Source organism: Protopterus annectens, chromosome 6.part0 (assembly GCF_019279795.1).
Source record: "Protopterus annectens isolate FY-2018-M chromosome 6.part0, PAN1.0, whole genome shotgun sequence".
Classification (NCBI taxonomy): Eukaryota; Metazoa; Chordata; order Ceratodontiformes; family Protopteridae; genus Protopterus; species Protopterus annectens.
Window position 1 is genome coordinate 618,068,190 of NC_056737.1, and position 24,313 is coordinate 618,092,502.

A 24,313-nucleotide genomic window follows, 5' to 3' on the forward strand; every position below is an offset into this window, starting at 1 on the left:
TTCTTCTGGTACAACAGGGTGGATTGAGATTACCCAATTTGAAGGGGTATTTCAGAGCTACACAGTTAAGGCTCCTATACATAGCACAAGCAGAAAACTATAATTCAAAGTGGAAAGGGATGACACTGAAACAGGGGGGGAAGCTCAAGAAGCAGATATTTGGGATGTGAACCTTTAAGGAGAATAACAATAATCACAAAGAATATTATATTCATAAAGTAGCAAAAGTATTCTAAGAACTAAGCCAACATGGCAATGGAGAAAGGAGATTCTGATGATATGGATGACTCCAATTAGGGATACAGACAATAGGCAAGAGGTGCCTGGAATTTATTGGAGAAAACTGGCAAAGGAACCAAGGTATTGGCAGCAAATAATTAAAGAGGGAATGATGATAAAATAGTAAAATGCTAAGAATTTACTTTGACTGCAGGTAGAATTTTTAGTAGAATTTACTTTGACTGCAGGTAGAATTTTTAGTAGAATCTACAACAGGAGATGCCATTACAAAAAAGAATAATTAGTAGAGCATATAAAATATTGCATGATAACTACAAGAATCAGTGGAGGTTTGAAAGGATTGGGAAGAGAGACTGGATAAGCGAGTCACAAAGAAATAATGGGAAGAAATATGCATGTGTCCCAAATATGTAATAAAATCTAGCAGATTTAGGATTTTTGCTTGGAAATGTTTACATACATATTTTTATACCCCAAACAAACTCCAGAGAATTTTTCCTCAGTTAGACAGCAAATGTTGGAGGTGTGACGGTGAAGAAACAGTAACTGGAAATATATTTTTTTGGGAGTGCAGTGAGTTGGCAGACTTTAAGGATTCCCTGCAGGATGCACTGTCAGAGATGCTGGGTGGGCAGATTAGTGCGATGAGGGAGAGGACTTTTCTGAGCTATGATACAGAATCGGAATTGCCTAGACATGGTAAGGCCTTGTTGTCTCTAATTATGGTGGCTGCCAAAAAGGCAATTACTAGAAAATGGAAAAATCTAAACCAACTATATTAGAGGTAGTGAATATAGTAACAGAGGAAAAAAAATGGAATTTAGATCTTTAGAAAAATGTAGGAGCAGACTACATAGGAACAATGGGTACAGTTGGGGATTTATCCCTCTAGGTCATGGAGCTATTATATACCATTGATTTTTTAATACCCATCAGTGTGGCCTTGCCTGTTAGCGTTCCTTATTTTTGTTTACTAGATGAAGAATATAACTTGAAATCCCTGTCTGGGTTCTTTGCATTACAATGGGGTATACTGTTTCTATTATTTTATTTACTGTATTTTTCAGTTTGCACCAACTAACTTCACTGTTATGATTTTCTATGGTTGTAAAGCAGTTTTAAATTTGTTTCCCAGAAGCTAGATTTGTTTTCTCTTAATATAGCTGATACCTCAAACCTCTGTACTGTGGTCTTTGTAGACAACTGAGTCAGAGGAATTTGTTGCATTATTATAATCAAAATTAATGTCTAGCCCTTTCAAAGCATGAATATCAAGTAATAAGCTGAAGAACATCTTGTTATTATAAAATAATTCAGCCTATACTGGTGACGTTTTTATGATATAACCAAGTGTTGCAGACCTTTAGTTCATTATGGCTGTGACAATCTGAGGTATTGCCAGCTATGCCAGGAGAAGTAAGGCAGTGGATGTGTAACATGTGCCAGCATAGCTAACTGGAGTTTTGTAAAGAATTATATGTCATTTGTATATCAAAACTGATTTGTACAGATGCTTGTGTTGAAAAATGTATTTGTAAAGCTGCTTATGTTAAAAATGTACCAACAGTGTGTCCTGCTAGACAGAAAAGAAATATGCATGTATGTCAGACTGTACTACTGTAACTGATTGCATGTATATATTGTAACACAGGATACTGGAAGAAAAAAAGCTTAATTTCAGTCTAGCTAACTTTGAGAAAATAGTCTGAAATTAAATTACCTTGTAGACCATAAAGACTGCATCTTACAGTTCTGATTGCAGCCAGAGACAAAATGTCTGGGAAAACAAAGATTAGAAATCCTGCTATATTGTCCTTAACAGTAATCTAATTGCTACCCTCGAAGGGTGGAAGTGGGGAAATGGTTTTATGGCTTCCAGATGCTACAGCACATCTTAGAAAAGCTTTGTGTGTATGGTTAAAACATGTGCAAGATTCTGGTTCAGTTTCTAGTAAAGGGGGGGTAGTACAAGAACCAGACGTTACATGACCAGATGTATGTGATGTCATTCTGTAATCCAGCACTGAAATTATGCTTTAACACTAGATGAGATAAAAGTCTCAAGGCAGTCTGTTTTTGAAACTTGACAAGAAGGACTCCTCACCTACTTCATCTTGCCTTGCTTTAGTATGTAACAAAGGAATAATAATTCTTTAGATCAGTCAGGAAAATAGTGAGATATAGTTAAGTACTGTTTTTCTGTATCTGTATGAATCTATTCATCTGTGTTATTTTAATATTTCCTGTGGCTGAAACACTGATATTTATTGTAAATAGAAATTTAGTATTTTCATGTTCTTTTATTACTTATTATTTAATATATTTAAACTTTTAATTGTAGCTGGTCCTGAGAGTACTTGTATCTATATGGTGACACTGTGACCGCTCCTGAAAGCTTTACTGCATCGGTCAAACACTACCATATGTATTAGTATTAATTTTACTTAGTATAATTGGGTACCCTTGTAAGAGCCTTAGAGTAGCTGCCTTTCGAGTGTCTGGTAGCAGTAACTACCATATAGTCTGGGCAAAGGGTAGCAGAGAGTGTAAATTTGTGCCAGCCTTTCCCCAACAGTGGGTGAGTGTCTGTGTGTGTGTAAATCAAATCTCAAGGAATGTGTGTACCACCTGCCTGCAGCACGGACATACAGCACTGGTTTCACAGACATGATGGTAAAGGACTTGGCTTTGATACTCAGCTGAGGACTCAACACTACAGCTGTCTCAGAGGGAGTCTTATTGGGGGCCTGGAGAGACAGAGAGAGAAATCCAGCCCCTGGACTGAGTGTCTTCCCTGTGTTCCCTTAAGGGAAATTGTGCTTGGTACACACAGCTGCATCGGGAAATACTGTGTGTACCTATCTTTGTTCCCAACTGAATGCCCCTAATCAATGTCAGTGGCAACGATTCAGGCTCCTTGATTACTGAGGAGGGATGTCACAATGGCTTGCAAAAGAAAGAAGGCAAAATAATTTAGAAGCCTGTACCCAAGCTTTGTGCAGCTATAGTGCATGCATTGCCTCTCAACATCCAAGCATAAGAAACCCAGACAGAGCCAAAAATAATAGAAGGACAAAAGCCCATAAGTCAAGGACAGATTTTAAATATTGCTCATAATTAGAAAGTTGCTAGAATAACAGGTTTTGAATTAACGGGCATTTTCTGAAGGGTATGAAATCTGAAATTCAACTGTATGTCATCATTTAGTGACTTCAGTTCTCAATTATTTGCCAGAAAGCCAAACATTTTATGAGAACAGACCAAAACATATTAGGCAAACATTCCACAAATATCTGAATAGTTGAGAGGTATGAGTGCATCTATACAAATTTTTGTCAAGTTCTTTCACTATTTTAATATTTTACTAGCATGAGAAATGACTTTGAAAGCTGCAATGTCTATTCATTCATTCATTTACTTGTTCATATATGAAAGGGGTGTAGCTCTGTTTTTTTTTCCTTTTCAAAAGTAGAACCATGGGCAAGAAAGAATGATGTATACTATCAAAAATATTGGACAATACATAGTCCAAGCATATATAAAACTTAGGCAACTACCTACAAGAGAAGAACAAATAAGGGTGTAAGAGAGTTAAGTATTGTCATCTTGTAGAATAATCAAAGCACTACATGAAATTGTGCCTAAACAGAGGACTTTCTCTGTCTTTGCAATTTGACTTTGATCACCATGCTGGGCATTGCCTTGCTGAAAGGATAAAACCCTTAATGGAAGAGTCAATGCATTTCTGCCCAAACCCTCTTGCTGGTCCAACAGCAGTACCACCAGCACAGCATGCTGGAGGTCTTGGTTTCAAATCCCAAATGAAACCTAATATTATCTGTTCACTTCATTGATTGTAACAGTGCCTAAATAAATTAAGCAGCTGTTCCTCTCATGTACAGCAGACCTGATCTCGGCAGCTTCGTGTCGTGGGAAAATTTACCAAGAAAAATTACAAATGCACTGGTATCTCAAGAAAAAAAATTATTTTCTAATCTTTTTTTTAATTAAATAATATGACAACCATAATTTGATTAAAAAATAAACTCAAATTCTGTAACACTCAAGCTTTGCCTTGATAATAAGATACTGTTTAGTCTGCAAAATCTCAAAAATCTCTTATTTCTCACTTTTGAAACCTGAAAATGTGACAAACATATAACAAGTAGACATGTATACTATCAAAAAAAGAAAAGCATTTACATCACAGAACAGAAATAGGTAGCTAAAGAGGGGTATACATGAGGCCACAAATTAAAGCCAGTAGAGAAATGTACTGGATAACAATGAACAGCAAGTAGCACTTAAACAAGTATGCTGTGTCCATCCATCCACAATCTCTGTTTCCATTGCTGCACATGGGGTTGGAGTGTCACTTCAACAATGACAATCATCAAGTGCCAAGGTTCACTCCGCCAGGTGGCTAGTCCTGTCCCAGTTGTTCTTCATACCACTCACTCACATGCACTGTTGTACTGCAATCGTCTGCATTACTGTACCTATTAAATTGAAGACTGCTACAACTAACACAATCCACACAGCACCCACGACACATAGCAACACCAGTGTCTCACCCATCAAGCCCATAATAACACTCAAAAAACACATTTTCTTGTCACTGGAGACTCAACAGTGAGACACACAGATGTCAAACTCACCATGTTGGACAAACAGAAAGACAAGGTCAGCTGCCTGTCCAGTGGCAGGATTCATCAGATGACACATGCACTCAGGTCTCTCATCAACAAGTACCATTATGACTCTGTCATAGTTCATGTTGGTGTGCACGACCTGAGATGTACCTCACTGGACTATATGAAGAGAGACATGGTTGAGCTCTGAGTATGTGTCCCAGGCAGGTATGTCCCTAGCCTTGAGCAGCATACTACCCTCACCTAGAATGATGCCACAGTATAAACAAAAAAATATTTATTTCAGTAATTGGCTTAGTTTATGGTGTCATTCAAAGGGGATTCCGTTTCTGTTTGCCAGAGAAGCCATGGTCAACAAACCTCGCTGCTTTGACAGACACTGTTTGCACCTGGCACCTGTAGGTTTTTGGCTACTAGCAAAGGCTCTTGCCTTCCCCATAGTGCCATTTTTAGGCACAGTCTCAAAAACACCATTACTGACATGAAATTAACCAATCAGAACAAAATAAGGATCATGTTGCTAAATGCTGGGTGCTTAAATAAAAAACTGCACTCCCTGGAAGCACTTCTATCACTAGACGATGTAGGTGTCTGTGCAGTTGCAGAAACCTGGTTCGAGGCCTCAGACAGAGTATCCCAGCCTTGTAAATCTACAATGCCTTCCACACCTTTAGACCACAAAATGAACATGTGAAAACCAAAGGAGGTGGTGTTTCAATCTATATTAGAGATAAATTCACCTCCCGTCTCGTTAGACTGGACAACTCTAGGGAATTACTCCAAAGTCCAGGTTACAGTAAGTAAGACCCCCATTCAAGTCATAGCCAGTTATAGATCCCACTCCATGGGTCACGATACCCATGAAGCCTAGTTGACCAAACTGGAGACAATCTAAATTTTACCAAATACATTGGTTATTGGGGATTGCAAATTATCCCACCATCAGCTGGGAAACCTATGCTAGCTTCAACTTGCCAGTGCAAAAGGTCCCTGACTTTGTTAATTCAAATGCCCTGGAACAAATTGTCCATACCCTGACAAGAGAAACAAATATTCTAGATCTGGTCCTCACCAACATGTCAAAAATATGCACTGCCGCAACTGTTGGACCCTCATTAGTAAAAACTGACCACAAATCAGTCACCTTTACTCTGGCACTAACACCAGAACTCATAAATGGTGAAATCAGACTAAAAAACTTCACCAAAGGCAAACTATTCCCACCTAGCTGAAGGTGTAACAGTATTCCAAGGTCCACTCCAAGCCCTGTACAATCACTTGCATAAGAGTATCAACTTGCCTGTACCATAAAGAATCAAAGCCAGAGCCCAAAATAAAAACAAGCTGCCATGGTGTACATCGAAAATCAACAAACTTTATAAAAAAAACGCAAAAAGTTGCTGTCCAAGGAAACAAAGGCAAGACCCCAGCAATTGAAAAGCACCCTCCTCAGCCTCAATAGGCAAAAAAGACAACTTGTCCAATCCTCCAAAGGCTCCTTTGAGAACTTAGCAAGTACAGCCAAGGATAACCACAAAGCTTTTTATAGCTACAACAGACTCCCTCTTATCCGGTCTCACTAGGACTGGACCTTAGGCTGGATAAACAAATGACTGGTTAATCAGGAAAAGCATACAAAATAGCATTTATTGGTTATAAATCAGCTAGATTAACACGATTTGTATTAGTATGCATTTTTCTAATAAATACGAAGTCTAAAACTCAAATGTCTGTCATTATTTAACCCAGAGGTGGCAGATGTGTTGTTCTTCTCTGTTGTCTTTTGCTACGGCTATGACAGAAATTTGACAGCTGGTTAAAGAGAGGCCAGATAAGAGGGAGTCTACTGTATGTAAATAGCCTAAAAGGTAGGACCCAAGCATGTGCAGAACTAGTGGCCAATGGTATCACACATTGACCCCACAGAGATAGCAAACCTGCTAGCTGATAGGTTTAGTGAAAATTTCACTCCCTTATCTTCTCCTAACTTATCCCAAACCTTCCCCCAAACGTCCCCCCACCCTACATATCTGAAGAGCAGGTCCTCAAAGCCTTGTCCAAGGCAAAAAACACAGCCTCTATGGGACCACTCACCCCGGGGATCACGTCAGTCGCCCTGCTAGACAGAGGTCCAGGGAAGTAAATAGTGTGGGAAGAAATAGCCAGGGAATTATGGCTAGGTTTGTATAGGCCCTAGGGCCGATAGCCTAGTGTCAACCTATGAACCAGACACCATCCCAGGTTGTCTTCTAAATAGGCTACACGTGAAAGAACTCTCAGCCCAACCACGGGCTTTGTTCCTGCAGAATGGAGAATAACAACAGTTATTCCCCTCCGCAAAGGTGGCCTAGCAACAGACCAGGGGAATTAGAGACCCATAAGCCTGACTAGCCTCATCTGTATGGCCATGGACCGTATCATTATGGACCTCATAAATAAAGACATAGGCGACCTCCAAACTCTGGATTCTACTCAATTCGCCTTCGTCAAGAGCAGATCCTGCCCGTTAAACCTGGTGGATTTCTTTGAAAATGTGACCAGGGCCATTGACAAGGACAAATAGCTGCACACAGCATACCTCAACTTGGCAAAGGCTTTCGACACAATCCCACATTCAGGCATTACCTATAAACATTGCAAACTGAATGCAAACCCCTTCATTGTAAGATGGATTGCTAAATGGCTCACAATCCAGATGCACACTATCAAAGTGGGCGATTCCAGATCAACCAACAGACCTGTTACCAGCAGGGTGCCACAGGGGTAAGTGCTGGGCCACCTACTGTTTGGTATATACTTCTCAGATGTTCAGGCCAAAACTAAGGGGTTGTGGCTGACCAAGTTTGCAGACGACTGCAAACTAGGTGCAATCATTGAATCCCCAAGTGATGTCAGTATACTCCACGAGGGTCTTACACAGAATGACTGCTGTATTAGTCACAGTCTCAAACTGAATGCAGAGAAATGAATCTCCATTCCCTTCAGTACAAACAATGTCCTTTCACACTATCAAATCAACAACAATACCCTAAGTACCCACAAAGTGGTAAGGGACCTGGGATCACAAGATGACTGTGACCTTAACTTCAACCACCATGTGCCTACTGTAGTAAGAAAAGCTTTCTACATAGCACACTTGATTAGTAAAGGCATCACCTCGAGAGCAAAAGAGGTTATAATCCATCTATGCTCAGCACTTTTCCAGCCCATAATTGGTACAATGTCCCATTCGGCATGTACCGTACAAAGAAGCACATACAGCAATTGGAGAAATAAGAAAAATATACAAACTGCAGCAAAAAGTCATCCCCAACAAAAAACACAAAACCAAGAAAAAAAAAGAGCAGTCCAATTAACATGGCCAAATCCAGTTTAAAAACACACAAAATGTTTAATAAATAAGATAAAACAGATAAGCGTTTTCAAGCTTTAAGCGCGTCTTCATATCTAAAAGTCACAAACTAGGAAGCAGCACTTTAAACAGAAACACACATTCCATTCAATAAAAACTATCCAATCAAAAAATACCAAGGCCCTGGATGAGGGAAAGTCAGTACATACAGCTTACCTTGACTTGCCCAAGGCCTTTGACACAACCCCCACTCAGGCATCGAAAAGCCAACTCAACTTGGCATAAATCCCTATCTCGTCAGGTGGGTGGCCACCTAGCTCACCAACAGGACCCACAAGGTCAAAATAGGTGCCACCACCTCTGATAGTAGACCTGTCACTAGTAGTGTACCCCAGGGATCTGTCCTTGGACCACTACTGTTTGGCATCTACTTCTCAGAGGTCCAAACAAAGGCCTGTGGCTGACCAAGTTTGCAGATAACTGTAAGTTGGGTGTTGTCATTGACTCCGCAAATGATGTTAACATAATGCAACAGGGTCTCCCATCAACAAATGACTGGTGCCAAACACATGGCCTTAAGTTAAATGAAAAAAATATATATATACCATTCGGCAAAAACACAGCCCCTACTGAATAGCGCAACAGCAGCAACCCCCTTAGCACACAACCTGTGGTGAGAGACATGGTTACTCAGGTTGACAAAAATCTCAAGTTCGACCATCATGTAGTAGCAGTGGTCAGAAAAGCCTTTTACTTGGTTAATCTCGTATGTAATGGAATTGCATCCAGGAAAAAGGAGCTTATTAATACTCTGTACTCATCCCTCATTAAGCCTATAATTGAGTATAACACCCTGTTTGGCATGTACCTTTCCAAACACCTGCACCAACTGCAAAGGCCACAGAAATACCTCACAAAGAGAACCTATAACCTCCAACACCTGTCCTGTGCAATCACTAGAACTCTACTCGGTATCATACAGATTGCTCAGAGGTGATCTGTGTCTCGCCTACAAGGCAGTATCAGACCATACCCTACTAGAGATGCTCCATATCCATAATTCCAACTCCTCACGCATTACCCACTCTAAAGGCTTAAATCTAATATGAGACATCAACAAAACCTGCAGGAGAGACAGGTTTGTCTCCTACAGGTTGCCCAGTCTCTGGAAAAGACTTCCCATACATGTCAGAGTACCTCACTGACCCTCTTCAAGCGCAACCTTGATGAGTGAATGGGAAACCACAAATATGTCCCAGGGGTTCCACCTTTGTCCCTCACTGACAGGTGCTGAATGAGGTTTCCTTTTTGGGGATAAACTCTTGATAGGCTTGCAAGGGCCCCAGGGCCATTAGCATAGTAACCTCCTATGATCCTATGTTTCAATGAAGCTGCTGTTGTGAAAGTAAAGCCCAGGGACTCTATGTTCTCGTAGTCTCAAAATCCACTTAATCTTTGCCAATTCAGCACTATGAACAATGTTACCTCCTCTCTTATTGTATGAACAATGTTACCTCCTCTCTTATTCTTCATAGTACTGAACTGGCAGAGATGAAGTCGGTTGTGGGGCTACAAGCAGACAAGACTCCTGGGCTTAATGGGACTGTACCTTTAAGACCTGCATTACTTTCACAACAGCTGCTTCATTGAAACATTCCTTGCATTTTTTGATTGGATATTTTTTATTGACTGGACTGTGTATTTCTGTTTAAAGTGCTGCGTCCTAGTTTGTGACTTTTAGACCTGAAGAAGAGCTTAAAGCTTGAAAGCGCTTATCTGTTTTATCTTACTTATTAAATGTTTTGTGCATTTTTAAACTGGATTTGGCCGTGTTAGTTGGACCGCTCTTTTTTTCTTGCAATTGGAGAGCCCTCAGAGATTTCTAACATAGATCAAGAGGCTGCAGCATGTGCCTTACACAGACTGACTAAAGTCCCTGTCACTATACTCCATATCATATAGGCTTCTTTGGGGAGACTTATGCCTGGCCTACACAGCAATCCAAGACCCAAAGCTAACGAACTTGCTGCATATCCATAAATCAAACTGGGATTAGGGCTACCCATTCCAAGGATCTAAATATGGCCTGCGACTTAAATAGAACTTGCTTGAGGGACAGATTTATCTCCCAGCAACTGCCACATCTTTGGAACAGGCTACCAGTTCATGTGAAACAGAGCAACTCTATGACACTGTTCAAGAGGAACCTGGACAAGTGGATAGGGCACCATAAATTCTTGCCGAGGATAGAGCCCACAACCCTCCTGGACAGGGGCAGTCATCACTAAATGCAATCTTACGTACTGGCTAGCATTTCTATAGTATTACATTGGGAAGAAATGGCTAGGCTTAAAATGACCTCAGAGTCGATAGCATAGTAATCTCCTATGATCCTATGTACACTCACACTATGGCCAATTTAGTATGCTCCGTGTAAAATCATAATGCAATCATGATATGCAGAAGCATCAAAATACACAATACTTGCTTATCTGCATGTTGCAAGCAGCTTGTAATGAGATGTACCTTGCAATGGATTTTTCAATCTGCAGCAGGTACGAGCTACAAGATGCACTTATCACAAAACAATGGATGCATAGCAACTGTATGCCTATCTTCAAAACATTTCATCCAGTACCAAAATGTAGTGGGGAAGGTTTAAGTCTTTTATGGTAAACCCTAGAAGAGGAAAAGGTCTTTAAAACTTCATAGCTTTAGGCAATCTGATACAAAGGCATTATTTGAAACCATTTGCCACAATGCTGTAACTAGGAACCGCATCTAGAAGTTGACCCAAGCTAACTAATCTGACTCAGCCTAAATCAGGATATGCCCACATCAGAGCACAAAATGCTATACAATTAAGAGTTAAGAAACTGTTCCAAATTTATGAAAACTGTATACATTTGCTTTAATGTTCTGTATACATGACTTACTCTTTATCAATCCTCAGAAATTCTTTGAAAGTATGATTTAGAAAGCTACAAGCTACCTTCATGCTGCAACCAGCAAGTACAACAAATGCAAAACCACAAATAAGAGTGGGCTCATGACCAGACTTACTAATCAGTGTACCTGGACATTCCTAGGTGCCCACCCCCCTTTTAGGATACCCTCTTAATAACCTGAACAAATCTTACCCCCCCCCCCCCAATTATAGCTAACTGTGCCACTTGCAAAACATAACTAATTGAGAATTTGATCTAATACACAAAGGGTTTTCCTTGCACACCTCTTAACTACCTCTGATTTTCCTTCATATTTTTCTCCTCTATTTCTTCTAATAAATGACTAATGATTATTATAGTCGAATCGACAAGGCTAGACAGAGGTTCATATTTATTGTTCGGAAAACGCGCATTGGTGCAAAACCTTTTGTTACATTGACTTTTTGGTCCCCAGTTTCATAGCCTTGTCCCCACGTTATTCTTGCCCGGAATTCTTGAGCGAAAAAGTTGAAAAGCATCCTTAATTTACTAGTGCATCGCCGTGGTCGAACCGTTGTTTTCCAGTGTTTATAATCCGCGGTGGTGGTGGTGCTGCGGTAGCGTTGTCGCCTCAGAGTAAGACGCTATCCGGTTCAATTCTCAGCTAGAGCGTCTTCTGCGTGGAGACATGTGTATATGGGCATGCCTTCGTTGAAGGTTGTGCGTCAGGGCTGGCGAATCGGCACGTAAAAATCAACTGGCAATCATTAGCGGACCGGAGTTCCGTTGTAGCGACTCTTAACCGGGAAAAGCCGAAAGACACAACAACCAATTTTACCTTAAACATACAGGAATGACAAAGAGACCGTCTCAAAACACCAAAACTTCATGGTACAAAGTTGCTAATGTAAATATGTCCATTGTAATGCGTAGGTACCCAATCAAACAGTCATAGGGGTTATCAAGAAAATCAACATGAAGAGGTACAAAGACTCCCCCGAATCAAGGACACTTGCTGACAGAAGAAGCTCAAGTATTTTCTGAAAAAAGTTTGAAAGTATATTACTTAGAATGTTTCAAATCACTATAATACCCACTCTCCAGTTACAAATAAGAACAAATCAATTAAATTCAGGGGTAACCCTCAAATTAAAGACAGCTAAACAATATAACTCATTCTATCACATGTAACATGTTTACATTCTGCAAACATCACCCTCTCCAAAGAACGATCGTTGACTAGCAGAAGTGACCAAGACTACGCACGCGCATACATAAAACAATTGCTAGCTCCGCCCTTGCAGTCACCAATGATTGAATCGCCTATACATTCGATGACAGTGTGTTTCTACCAAATTAACATTTAAGAGATTAGTGTATAAATGACAAACATCAGCTAGTCCAGTTATACACACTTTGGAGTCACCGTCCTCATTTTTTCCACATTTTCTTGAAATAGAAACTATAGCCATAAAACCCTCTCCCGTTTATTTAATTTTTGAAACTTGTTACCCAAGTGTAGCTGCCATGATCCCTACTATTCCAGTACCAGAACCGATTTCCACTACAGATTTATTAAGAAATATATGTTCTCCATTTCGATAAAAACAATCCGTTTCAAGATATTTGGAGATAACAATTGCAGCGTCCCAAACCACACAGCCAACGTCTCCAGAGGTGCACTGTTTAATAAGTAAAGAGGAACCATCTCGTTTCTCCACTGTGCGATGAAAATAAGGACACGACCGCGGTTCGGCCATATTGAAAGCTAGAATATGCAGCTTCCTACTTGTTCTAATACTCTTAAAGAAAAGAAAAAAAAAAAGTAATCAAAAGTGTCAGCGGCAGGGGGCGCTGTTTTCTTACAAAAAAGAAGAGGGCTTTAAAAGTGCGGGTACATGTTATGTGTGAGTGTTCTATCTGGCTTACTAGACTAGCTTTATATACCTGGATAGGTGAATACACCTCGGTATACTTACTCCAGATATATTTACAGGGGCGGCGCACTGATCAGAACTGACCAATTTCAGACACGGGTGAAATTCAAAACATTTCACAATAAATAAATAAAAACAGAAATGTAAACAATAATAGAGCAGCTCAGACTGTGGGAAAAAAAAGAAATGCAAACAATAACAGAGCACTTCAGACTAAGTGCATACATAAAAAAAACTGTCTGTACATTTCTGTGAACAAGCACAGTGCAATATACAATTAATTTCAATGTAATGTACAATATATACACCAGTTTCTAAAGTGGGTTAATCTTCAGTGAATCTTGAAACAGGAGATGAGACTTTGAAAGGAGCTAGGTTAGGTGATATGAACCAGGCTGAAGCAGGAGCATTTGGCTTGGATAAAGAGGTGTTTTTTGAGTTGTATTCTGAATTTGGATTAAGTGTTAATTTCTTTAATGTCTATGGAGAGAGTCTGCCAAAGAGTAGGTGCCTAGAGAAAAGAGCTTATGCAGTGCTGTGCAGTTTGGTTCTAGAGGTAATGAGAGTCGGTGTGGCTTGTGAATAGTGTCTCTGATTGTATGAGGAGGATTTTTTTGTAAAGTCTAGCTACAAGGGGAGTAAACCTATGGAGATGAAGGAGTTTGTAAAGCTGTGATCCTAAACGAAGGTTAGATCTTTGTTTTATGGATAGCCATTTGTCTTTTTTAGGGTAATACAGTGATGCTCACGGAGACGTGAGTTGGTGGTGAGTTTGTAATGAATTAGCAGATGCTATTAGAGATAGTCTGGAGTGTAGCAATATTTTTCATGGAAGAAGAAGCCAAAGGTGCTCAAGATGAGAAAGGAGAACTTTGCCAATGGCTGCACTGGCCTGGTTCTGGCCCTGAAGAGGAGGGAGTTTATTTTGACTCTTCCTTTGTCTATATGGAAATTATAGTTTAGTGACTGATCAAGCTGTAGTCCTAGATATTTAAAGGTGGAGGTTCTCTCTATGGAATGGATGTGTAGGTCAAATATAGTATGATTTAGGTGCTTGGTGAATTTTTTTGTGGAGTTCCAAAAGCATAGTTTTGGTTTTTGTGGGGTTGAGAAGTAGTTTATGGTTTATGAGCCATTAGTGGAGCTCATGTAAGTCTGACTGGAATTGGCACTAAATGCTGATGTGACAGTGACCTGATCACTAAATGATCATGTCATTAACATAGAAGATAGGTGGGAGATGGGGGAGGTCACACGGAAGTTTGTTAATGAATATGGAGGAGAGGAGGTGGGCAAGAATAGAGCCTTGTGGTACACCTTTGGTAACGGGTGCAGATTCTGATCGAGAGAATCCTATTGAGATAATCCTATTTTAACTCTGAAGTGTCTGTCAGTGAGGAAGTTTTTAAACCATGGATAAGTGTCTGGACTGATACCAATTTTAATTAGTTTATTTTGGAGAAGATAGTGGTGAATGACATGACTACTAACAGAGTTTAGCAGAGTGTCATAAACTAGGGGCCAACATGCTGCCATAGTACTTTGCCCAGGTCAGATTCCATGTTCCTTGGAGGACAGCTGGTAGTAATGCTGGATATAGAGGGAGAGTTGGGTGTAGACTAGCTTTTCAAGACGTTTGCCCAGAATTGGGAGGATGGATATTGCAAGGAAGTGAGAGGTATCTTTTGGGTTGGTTTGCTTTGCGAGGGATTTAATTAAAGTTGTTTTCCAACTCTGTGGCATGATGTTTTTTTTTTTTTTTTTGCATGTGTGAGATATAGATTCTATATGTGAGAGGCAGACATTGATAATCTCTCTGTAGTGATATATGAACCAGGAGTTTATGTTGTCATATCCAGGTGGGGTGTCAGTGGAAGTATTTTCAAGTAGAATAGAGATTGATTGATTTTGTGCCTGTATCTGAAGAAGATATTCGAAAACGCATTTTTGTTGGTCTCAAGCGTTATTAAACTACGTCCTTCATACTCCAGAAATTTTGAATTTTATTGTGGATATTTTGGATATTGTCTACGTTCCAGGGTCTCATACTCTGATTTGGTCTCCAGAGTGAACCTTGTCTGGTTTAGAATAGAGATTTCTTTGGGATGTATACATTTGAAGTGGAAGAGGGGGATGAATGGTGGTAAACTGGGCAATGCATGATCTATGGGAAGTGTGGGGTTTATTGATAGGTGATTGCTAAATTCTTTAAGGAAAATCTTTCGTAGAAGGTTTTGCTGTACCACATTGAATGGTGTCTGTAGACAGGGTATCATGAGGGTTTCTTCCTGTAACTATGTTAACCTCTTTTCACAAGTGTTTGGGAAAATGTACGTAAGACAGTAATTTGTTATTATAAACCTCAACCTCTTAGTGCAACAAATCTGGAAAAAGCCTAAAACAGTAGGGGGGTTGGAAGGCCCAAAAATAGGGACATATTTTAAATAGTGTTCTTATAACTTAGAAAGTTGCTTGAATAACAGGATTTGTGCTAGCATGCATTTTGTAAAGGATATGAAGTCTAAAACTCAAATATATGTTATTATTTAGTGACTTCAATCTTCAGTGATTTGCCATCCCAGATAACACAAGATCAAACAGTGGATTAGGTGCTGGAGGAACTAACATACCTCTCAATTGTCCAGGTTGTCTCAGAATGTCCAGATTTATGCCTCATATTTTTGGTCTGTTCCTTGTAAAATTTGTAGATTTCTGGCAAATTATTGAGGTTTGACGCCACTAAATAATATTAAATAATGACAAGACATTTGAGTTCAGACTTCATAACCTTCATAAAAAGGCATAATAATTCAAAAACACTTATTCTAGAAGCTTTCTAAATTTATAGAAGCAATCTTTAAAATGTGTCCCTATTTTTGGCCTTTGCCCTTCCATTATTTCTAGCTTTGCCCAGATTTCTTGCACTGAGAGGTTGAGAGGTGTGGGAACTGATGAGGGAGGGTTGTGAAAGAATGACTTTATTGGCCCACCCACTCCTGGAGTAAGAGAATTCTGTTCAAGATGAAGACACAATCCAGGGGACATGCTGTAACCTTGGGGCACATCACTGATAAAAACTATGGCAATAGGGGAGGGCTGGTGCTAGCTGATTTTGCGTGTTGTGATGTATGTAACTTCACAACCTTTTTCCAGTTAGGTTATGCAAAGAATCCTCATCTCTAACACACAGGGCCAGCATACATGATGCTGCAGGCTGCTTCACTCCATTTCTTCTGCCGAGCCCAGCAATGGTGTGGTCTCAGCCCTGGGCAATACTACCAGGGACACTAAGGAAAAAAGGCATAGTCAGGCAGCCATGGGCATGCAAATGGGAAGAAAAAAAGTTGACAAAGTAAGGGACATGTCTAGGGATTCATGGTCAGTACAATTACCACAGTGGCCATTTCCATGGCTGTGCTAAAGCATATATGGCATTCTGGGGAGTGGCTAATGATATTTAGCTATGTGCTCTCCCCTAAAAATGCCTGCGTTTAGGATAGCTATGCAGCTGAATGATTCTGTGAAAGAATCATTTGGCTGTGTTGTATAGCCAGCTGTATTAATGAACACTGCCAAAATGCTGCACTTCTTCATTATAGTCAATGGGGATATCTCAAGAAATGTATTTATTTATTTTGCTTTTGTTTACTTTTTTGTCAGACTGAGTTTAGTCAAAAAACCCTATTCTGAGGAAGTTCAAGGTGAAAAGCTACAACATATTACTAACATTTGTAAACAGACATTTAGTAATATACGTGAAGAAACAATAAGTAATATGCATTTAAAATAACACATACATTTGCTAATTAGATTACATTTTATATGAAATTTTTATTTATTTTTTTGTCTTTACGCTTTTCCCGGTTAGGTGTTGCCACAGCAGAACTCTGGTCCGCTAATGATTGGCAATAGATTTTTATGGTGCCGAGTTGCCAGCCTGATGCTCAACCTTCAGCGAAGGCACACCCATTCACGCATGTCTTTCGAATGCCACTCAACTACTGGGAGGACATGCAGACTCAAATAAAGGTAGCTATTACAGTATAAAAGATACGTTTGCATTAGTAGATGTTGAACTTTCAGCTTAAGAGGTGTATTAATGAGTTTGTCAGATAGATCACATGATTAGTGCTTAGAAATTAAAAAAAAATGGAAGTCAGGGAAGGAACTGGGTACGGCAGAAATGTTAGTAGTGATGTTAAGATGTGGAGTATAAAGCAGGTGCAGAGACAATTGTATACATGGCTATTATAAAGTTTATATTAGAAGCACAGAAATGGAGTTAAGCAGTGTTGAAATGTATACAGGTGGGAGATGCTAGTAAACCTGTTTAGGTATTGGTAAAGACTGGTTGTAAGGCATACGATTCTTAATGAAGAGAAATGGTTTGACAATATGGCAAGCTGAAGCTAACAGTGGCATTTTTCTTGGAGATGTACAGGAGCAGAGACATTGATTTTTCAGGAGAAGTTTCAGTTGTGTTTTAAATGAGTTTGCATTCTGAATGGATTTCAGTGATAGTGGGATGTGGTTCCACAGTTTAGCTACACTGTTTGACTAAAGTCACCTGCAGTATTAGGGAATTGGTTATAGTGATTAGTGAGTTGTCCCTAGAGCAAAACATATAAAATTAGGGAAGTAGCTGCACAGAGGGACTGGGGGATTGTTTATGTATGTGGCAGTATGTGTGCATATCTGTATGGATATGAGGGATCATGGGTGACTGTGTGTGTGTCTGCCTGTGTGCTCAAAGTATGTGGGTTAGTTTCGGGATTGATAGTATAGCTATATGTAGATGTGTGGATGAGACTGTGAGTTCAGCTGGGGGTGGGGGTGTCAGGTACAGTGAATATGTGTGTGTGTGAAAGACAGAGAGATCGAGAGAGAATGTGGATGTATGAATGTCTGCATGAACGCTGAAGAGTGAATGAGGGGTGTACATATGACAAATCAATCCAGGAAAGTGCTAATTAGTACTGAGGGTAATTACCAGTGATTCAGAGACATACAGATTAGCCAGTAATAAAGTCTTCCTCATTGCAGCTAATCATATCTCTGAATAGCATTTTATGCAAATGCATAAATTGCACCTTTAGACCATAACAGTTTACACTCACATTGGGATTCTTTCTGAATCTTAGCGATGAATTAACACACATCTTTTGAGGTAAAATAACTCTGAATCTTTAATCATTATAAGTATTTTGACACATTTGCTCAAAATATCAGCAATTTTAGGAGGCATAGAGCAAAATTTTGAGACAAAATCAGGGTGAGTTGAGAGTTATGCTTTCTTACTACCTCTCAGCATATGTTAAAACTGCAAGCCTTATCTTTCTATTGTATAATGTTACTCATATCTTCTCTCAGTGATTTGTATAGTATCAAACAAATGTATCTCACCATTACAAAAGTGGTATATGTTGTGGCTGAAAATAGTCTGGATCAGCTCCATTAATCTAGTTAAAAAAGTAAATACACATCTATGCATGCATATATGTGAAACAATTTAATTGACACACATACACACACACACACACATACACACACGTATATATATATATATATATATATATATATATATATATATATATATATAATGTGTGTGTGTTCCTTATTAAGTAAGCGAATGCTTAATATAGCGAATGCTATTTAATTGATAGCTAAATGTCGAAATGGCAAAATCCCGAAGACACAGAACAGAGCTTTTTTTCACAGGGAAAAAAATCATGGGGCTGTTTTTGTGACTCTGCCATTTCCTCCACTGTGGTAAGATCTCGGAGTTGGTATATTTAAGTGGGGTTTTTTTTTGCTTTTTTTTTCGGAATAGCGATTTTTTTCCCGGGGGGGGGGGGGTGATCACTGTTCCATTTGTTCAGAATTTTTTTTTTTTTTAATTTGGTTGATTATACAGCTTTTGCTATTTTAAGCATTCGCTGTTATAATATGGACTCTCTCTCTCTCTCTCTATATATATATATATATATAGAGAGAGAGAGAGAGAGATATAGAGTAGCTATAGATATATATTTAAAGTGTACAGTTTTAATTGACTTTGATGTACATTTAGATATAGTAACCTTGGCAATGGTTACATTAGTGATAAATGGAATTCTCTATATAAGCAGAATAATTACTAGTTGCTCTGTTTGAAGCATCTTGCTTGTTCCATTAGTATAATTAGAAAAGAGTTCCATTAAAGGCATCTTTGGATTTTAGAGCTGAGGCACATTTGAAAAAACAGAGATCCATTAAAGGCACCCTCAGGTTTGAGTTACGGTTGCAGTTAGAGTTTTATGTTTAGGGTTAGGTTATGATCAGAGGTTTAGGGTTAAAGTTTGTGATTTAAGATTAGAGTCAGTCTGTTAGGTTTGGGTCACTGTTTTAGACCTATGGTTAAAGTTACACTTTTAGTGTCAGTTTTAGGGTTAGGGTTGAGGACCTTTATTACTTACATTACGTTTCATATGGCATACATAATATTAAAATGCACAGTATTTTCTTCATTTCATACTAATTCTACTGACAAGGCATTAACTCACCTGTCTCAGTCAGAAAGACAAATTACATAATCAAGTTATGCCTGGTGACTACTGGTAATCAGCACTTTAACCATAATCAGGAAAGTTCATATTAGGGCCAAGCCCCTACCATGGCTATCAAAAGACTTTGAACTACTAATGAGATGTAGACACAAAGCCTGGTTAGATTATCATATTTCCAAAAACAAAGCTGAGCTCTTTAACTATCAACAACTAAGAGACTTAACAAAAACAGAAATAAGAAGAGACAAGCAAGTTTACTTTCTATCCTGTCAGCAAATAAACCAAAACAACCCACAAAAATTCTGGTTTTACATCAACTAACTCATAAAACCAGGGTGTACCTCTACCCCACCGCCTGCTACCTCAAATGACTCAGTCACCATCTCTACTCAATTTAACACCTATTTCATCAACACCGTCACCTCCCTTCTAGACAACCAACTAACCCAGTCACTTTCTGCCCCCACCCCAGTCATTAACAATCATAGCCCCTTCTCATTCTCACCTATTCAAACTAAGTACATAAAATCTGTCCTGTCCAAACTCAAACCATGCTGCACAGCTGCAGACAAACTCCCTAATGAATTTTTAAAACTTGCAGCCCCTTCAATTCCATACCCCATCTCAATCCTAATCAACCGCTCTATCAAAGAACATTATGCCCCACTCTTATGGAAAATATCTTATATTATACCTCTCCACAAAAGTGGCCCCTCCTAAGAACTAACCAACTATCATCCCATAGCCATACTTTCCCCCCTTGGGGAACTTTTAGAAAAATGCATCCACAACCAACTCATATCCTACTTCCTTAAAAATATCTATCTCAGCGGATTGTAGCCTCCCACACATCTCAAACGCTCAGGTGAAAACTGCTCTCTCCAAGGCAAAAAACACAGCATCTGTGGGACCAGATGGTGTCGCCGGTTGTGTGCTCCACAAACTCAATGAGGAATTAAACCCACTGTTAGGGCAGCTGTTTAATCTTAGCCTCACCTCAGGATACATACCCAAGGAGTGGCGTACGGCAACTGTGGTCCCACTTCACAAAGGCGGTACCTCCACTGACCCTGGAAATTACCGCCCCATCAGCTTGACAAGCCTAGTCTGCAACGCTATGGAGAGGATCATAATGGAACTCATAAATAAAGACATAGGGGACTTACAGACATTGGATCCAACCCATTCTGGCTTTGTCAAGGGCAGATCATGCCTTTTAAACTTGGTTGATTTTTTTGAAACAGTCACCAAGGCCTTTGATGAGGGCAAGGCAGTCCACACAGCTTACCTTGACCTTGCAAAAGCTTTCGACACAATACCCCACTCGGGTATCATAGAAAAACTCACCAACTTAAATGTAAACCCATACGTCACAAGATGGGTTGCAAACTGGCTAAGTGACAGAACCCACAGGGTCAGAGTGGCTGGCGCCATGTCAGACTCCAAGCCGGTCACAAGTGGTGTCCCACAAGGCTCAGTCCTGGGCCCCCTCTTGTTCGGCATCTACTTTTCAGAAGTACAGGCAAACACAGGAGGATTATGGCTGACAAAGTTTGCAGATGACTGCAAATTGGGCGACATAGTTGAAAACACATCAGACACAGATATCCTCCAGAAGGGTCTCATAGAAACCGATAACTGGTGCCAAAGCCATGGCCTAAAGTTAAATGCCAAAAAATGCATAGTCATACCCTTCGGGAAAAACAAGGTTACCCCTAGCTACCATATAGGTGGCAATCCACTAAGCACAGAAGAGGTTATCAGGGATCTGGGGACCCAGGTTGACAGTAACCTTTCATTTGACACCCACGTTGCTAAGGTAGTTAGGAAAACCTTCTACATTGCCCACCTGATCATGAAGGGATTCACATCTAGATCAAGGGAGGTCATTGTTCCCCTGTACTCATCACTCATCAGACCAATGATTGAGTACAATGCCCCATTCAGAATGTATCTTACCTGGCACCTGCAGCAATTGGAAAGGCCCCAAAAGTTCCTCACCAAAAGGATAAAGGGTCTCAAAAATATGTCTTATGCTGCCCGACTGAAGGAACTCCAGCTCTATTCAGTCGCATACCGTCTGCTCAGAGGTGACCTGTGCCTAACGTACAAGGCCATGTCTAACCCGGAATTGATGGACATGCTCCACCTCAAAAAATCTAAATCCATAAGAAATACAAGAGGAAGAGACTTAAACCGTAACACAGTTATAAATAGGACGTGCTGGAGGGACAGATTCATCACCCAGAGACTCCCTATGCTATGGAACAAAATCCCGGTACATGTGAGGCAGAGCACCTCACTGGCCCTGTTCAAGAGAAATCTTGATCAATGGATGGGAGATCGCAGGTTTACCCCGGGGATCACCTCAGTGTCACTGCTGGACAGAGGCACGGTAAACTAATGGGCATAGTACCTTTCAAACTTAAGAGGTGGTGAAAGCCACAAAACTTTGGGCTAGGCTTATAAATGCCCTAGGGCAGATAGCCTAGTATAAACCTATGAACCTATAATCTCCTTTCCAACTCTCAGCATGGTTTCAGACCAAAGCACAGTACCAGCACTGCCCTCTTAACCTTCACTAACACCATCCACCATCTCACAAAAGAAGCCCAGCATGTCTCTTCCATTTTCCTAGACATGTCTAAAGCCTTCGACACCATATCCCACCAGTTTCTACTAAATAAACTATCTTCCTATGGCCTTAGTATACCCTCACTAACTTGGTTCCACAGCTATCTTTCCAACCGTCAACAAGCTATACAATGGGAAAACTCTCTTTCCCCCCTATTCCCCATCTCTGTGGGTGTACCCCAAGGTTCTGTTCTAAGTCCACTTCTCTTCATCATATTCACGAACAATCTCAGTACAGCAAACCAACATGCCTCCATAGTACAGTATGCAGGTGATGCTACCCTTATCTGCTCTACTCCCTTGGGAGGGTGGCCTAATGGTTAAGGTGTTTGCCTTACAAACACAAGGTGCAGGGTTTGAGTCTCACAAGGGATAATTGGCTAGGCTTAAAATGGCTCGCAAGAGCAGTTAGCTTAGTACTATTATATGAACCCCAAGAACTCCAACTAAAATGCAATGTTCTTTTCAGGACATTGAAATCTACCTCTCCCAACACCAAATCATTTTAAATCCCAACAAAACCAAAATCATAATTTTTAGTACCAAAAAACACAAGACTTCCCAGTTCTCATGATCAATCATCTCTGCAAAATTGCCCCCACTAACCACACAAAACTTTTAGGTGTCACCATAGGCAACCTCAAATTTGACATACACTTTGCCCAAACCATCAAAAAAGTCCACATCAAACTAGGTACCCTATATAGAGCCAAATAATTCTTAACTCCCAATGCCAGACTAGCCAATGCTCGCACACAACTTCTATCTACCCTTCTCTGTGGCTCTCCCATATTTAGAAACCCTCAAAAATCTGACCTCACCAATCTAGAATCATGTTACCATAAAATTGCTAAATTTGCCATTAATCACCCACCCGGATCCCACCACTGCTCAGCTCTTTCAACATTAATCTGGCTAGAGCTCCCCCACCTTCTATCTCTTAATCAACTGTCCTTAGCCCACAAAATAATCTACCACCCCAATAAGTGCCCTGCCGTCTCCTCTTCAGTAAAAACCTAATACTAATAGCAGATCCCTCAGATCTTCCAACAAACTCCTACTTAAAGTATTCAACCCCACAACCAACATGGTGACTCCCTCTATTCACACAAAATTGCCAAACTCTGGAACACCCTTCCAGACACAATAACAAAAAATCCTGTACATAATGAGTTCAAATCATTCATAAAGGAACACCTCACTAGTCACAGGCTGTGCTCCTGCCTCTCCCCAGGTTAATCTACTGTTCCCACCCTTAGTTACCTTCCTCACCTAGCCATCTAACATCTATTTTGCAAACTTTAACTTGTAGTCTATCTACTGTTTTTACTCTTGTACAGTCCTACTGATTGTATTATATTTACTGCTACTAGATTGTCTTTGCAAATGTAATTGTATAGTTCTACTGAGTGTATTATATTATATTTACTACTACTTGTTGGTATTATACTACTGTGGAGTCTTTCCCCTGGGTCTCCACTTGTTAAAAGGACCTTGATTTTGATTTTTTACTGTTTCTAGATGTTGTAAAATAATTCTATTGTACTAATGTTACTATGTTACTATGTTTCTGCATTGTCATATATTACTGTGGAGTTTTCTCTTCAGGTCTCCGCTGAAAACGGGCCTCTGACCCAGTCTGACATACTCGGTCAACAAATGTAATAAATAAATAAATCCTAAAATTCTAAACTTATTCTCTTCTATACCATAAAACTTTGTTTCTAACAATAAAACCTTATCACTACCCCAACCCCAAAACTTTACATCAAAATGGAAAGAATCTGTTATAAACTTGAAATTTTAATGTCCAGCATTATCAATGATCCAGCAGGCCTGAATCCAGTCTATGCCACAGCAAACAAGGCGCACCAACTTCGGTAAGAAGCAGTTCAGATATGCATGCACTATAAGCCTTTAACCAGAAATTCCCAGCTCAGCTTATTAAGGAATTCCCAATATTATTCTAGCATGTCCAAAGGTCAGTTGACAATCTCCTCTCCGGTCCAGCTGGTGAATCTGGGAA

General features: G+C 39.9%; 1 protein-coding gene across 1 annotated transcript in view; it reads right to left on the bottom strand.

Annotated features, from left to right (window-relative positions):
* The window catches only part of VCPKMT (valosin containing protein lysine methyltransferase), a 344,404-nt gene extending 331,434 nt beyond the window's left edge, over positions 1–12,970 (bottom strand). Inside the window, exon 1 of the mRNA XM_044074287.1 lies at positions 12,684–12,970. Coding sequence (XP_043930222.1) covers positions 12,684–12,931 — 248 coding nt within the window. The 5' untranslated portion in view covers positions 12,932–12,970. The remainder of the gene's footprint in view (positions 1–12,683) is intronic.
* Between the last annotated feature and the right edge of the window lie 11,343 nt (positions 12,971–24,313).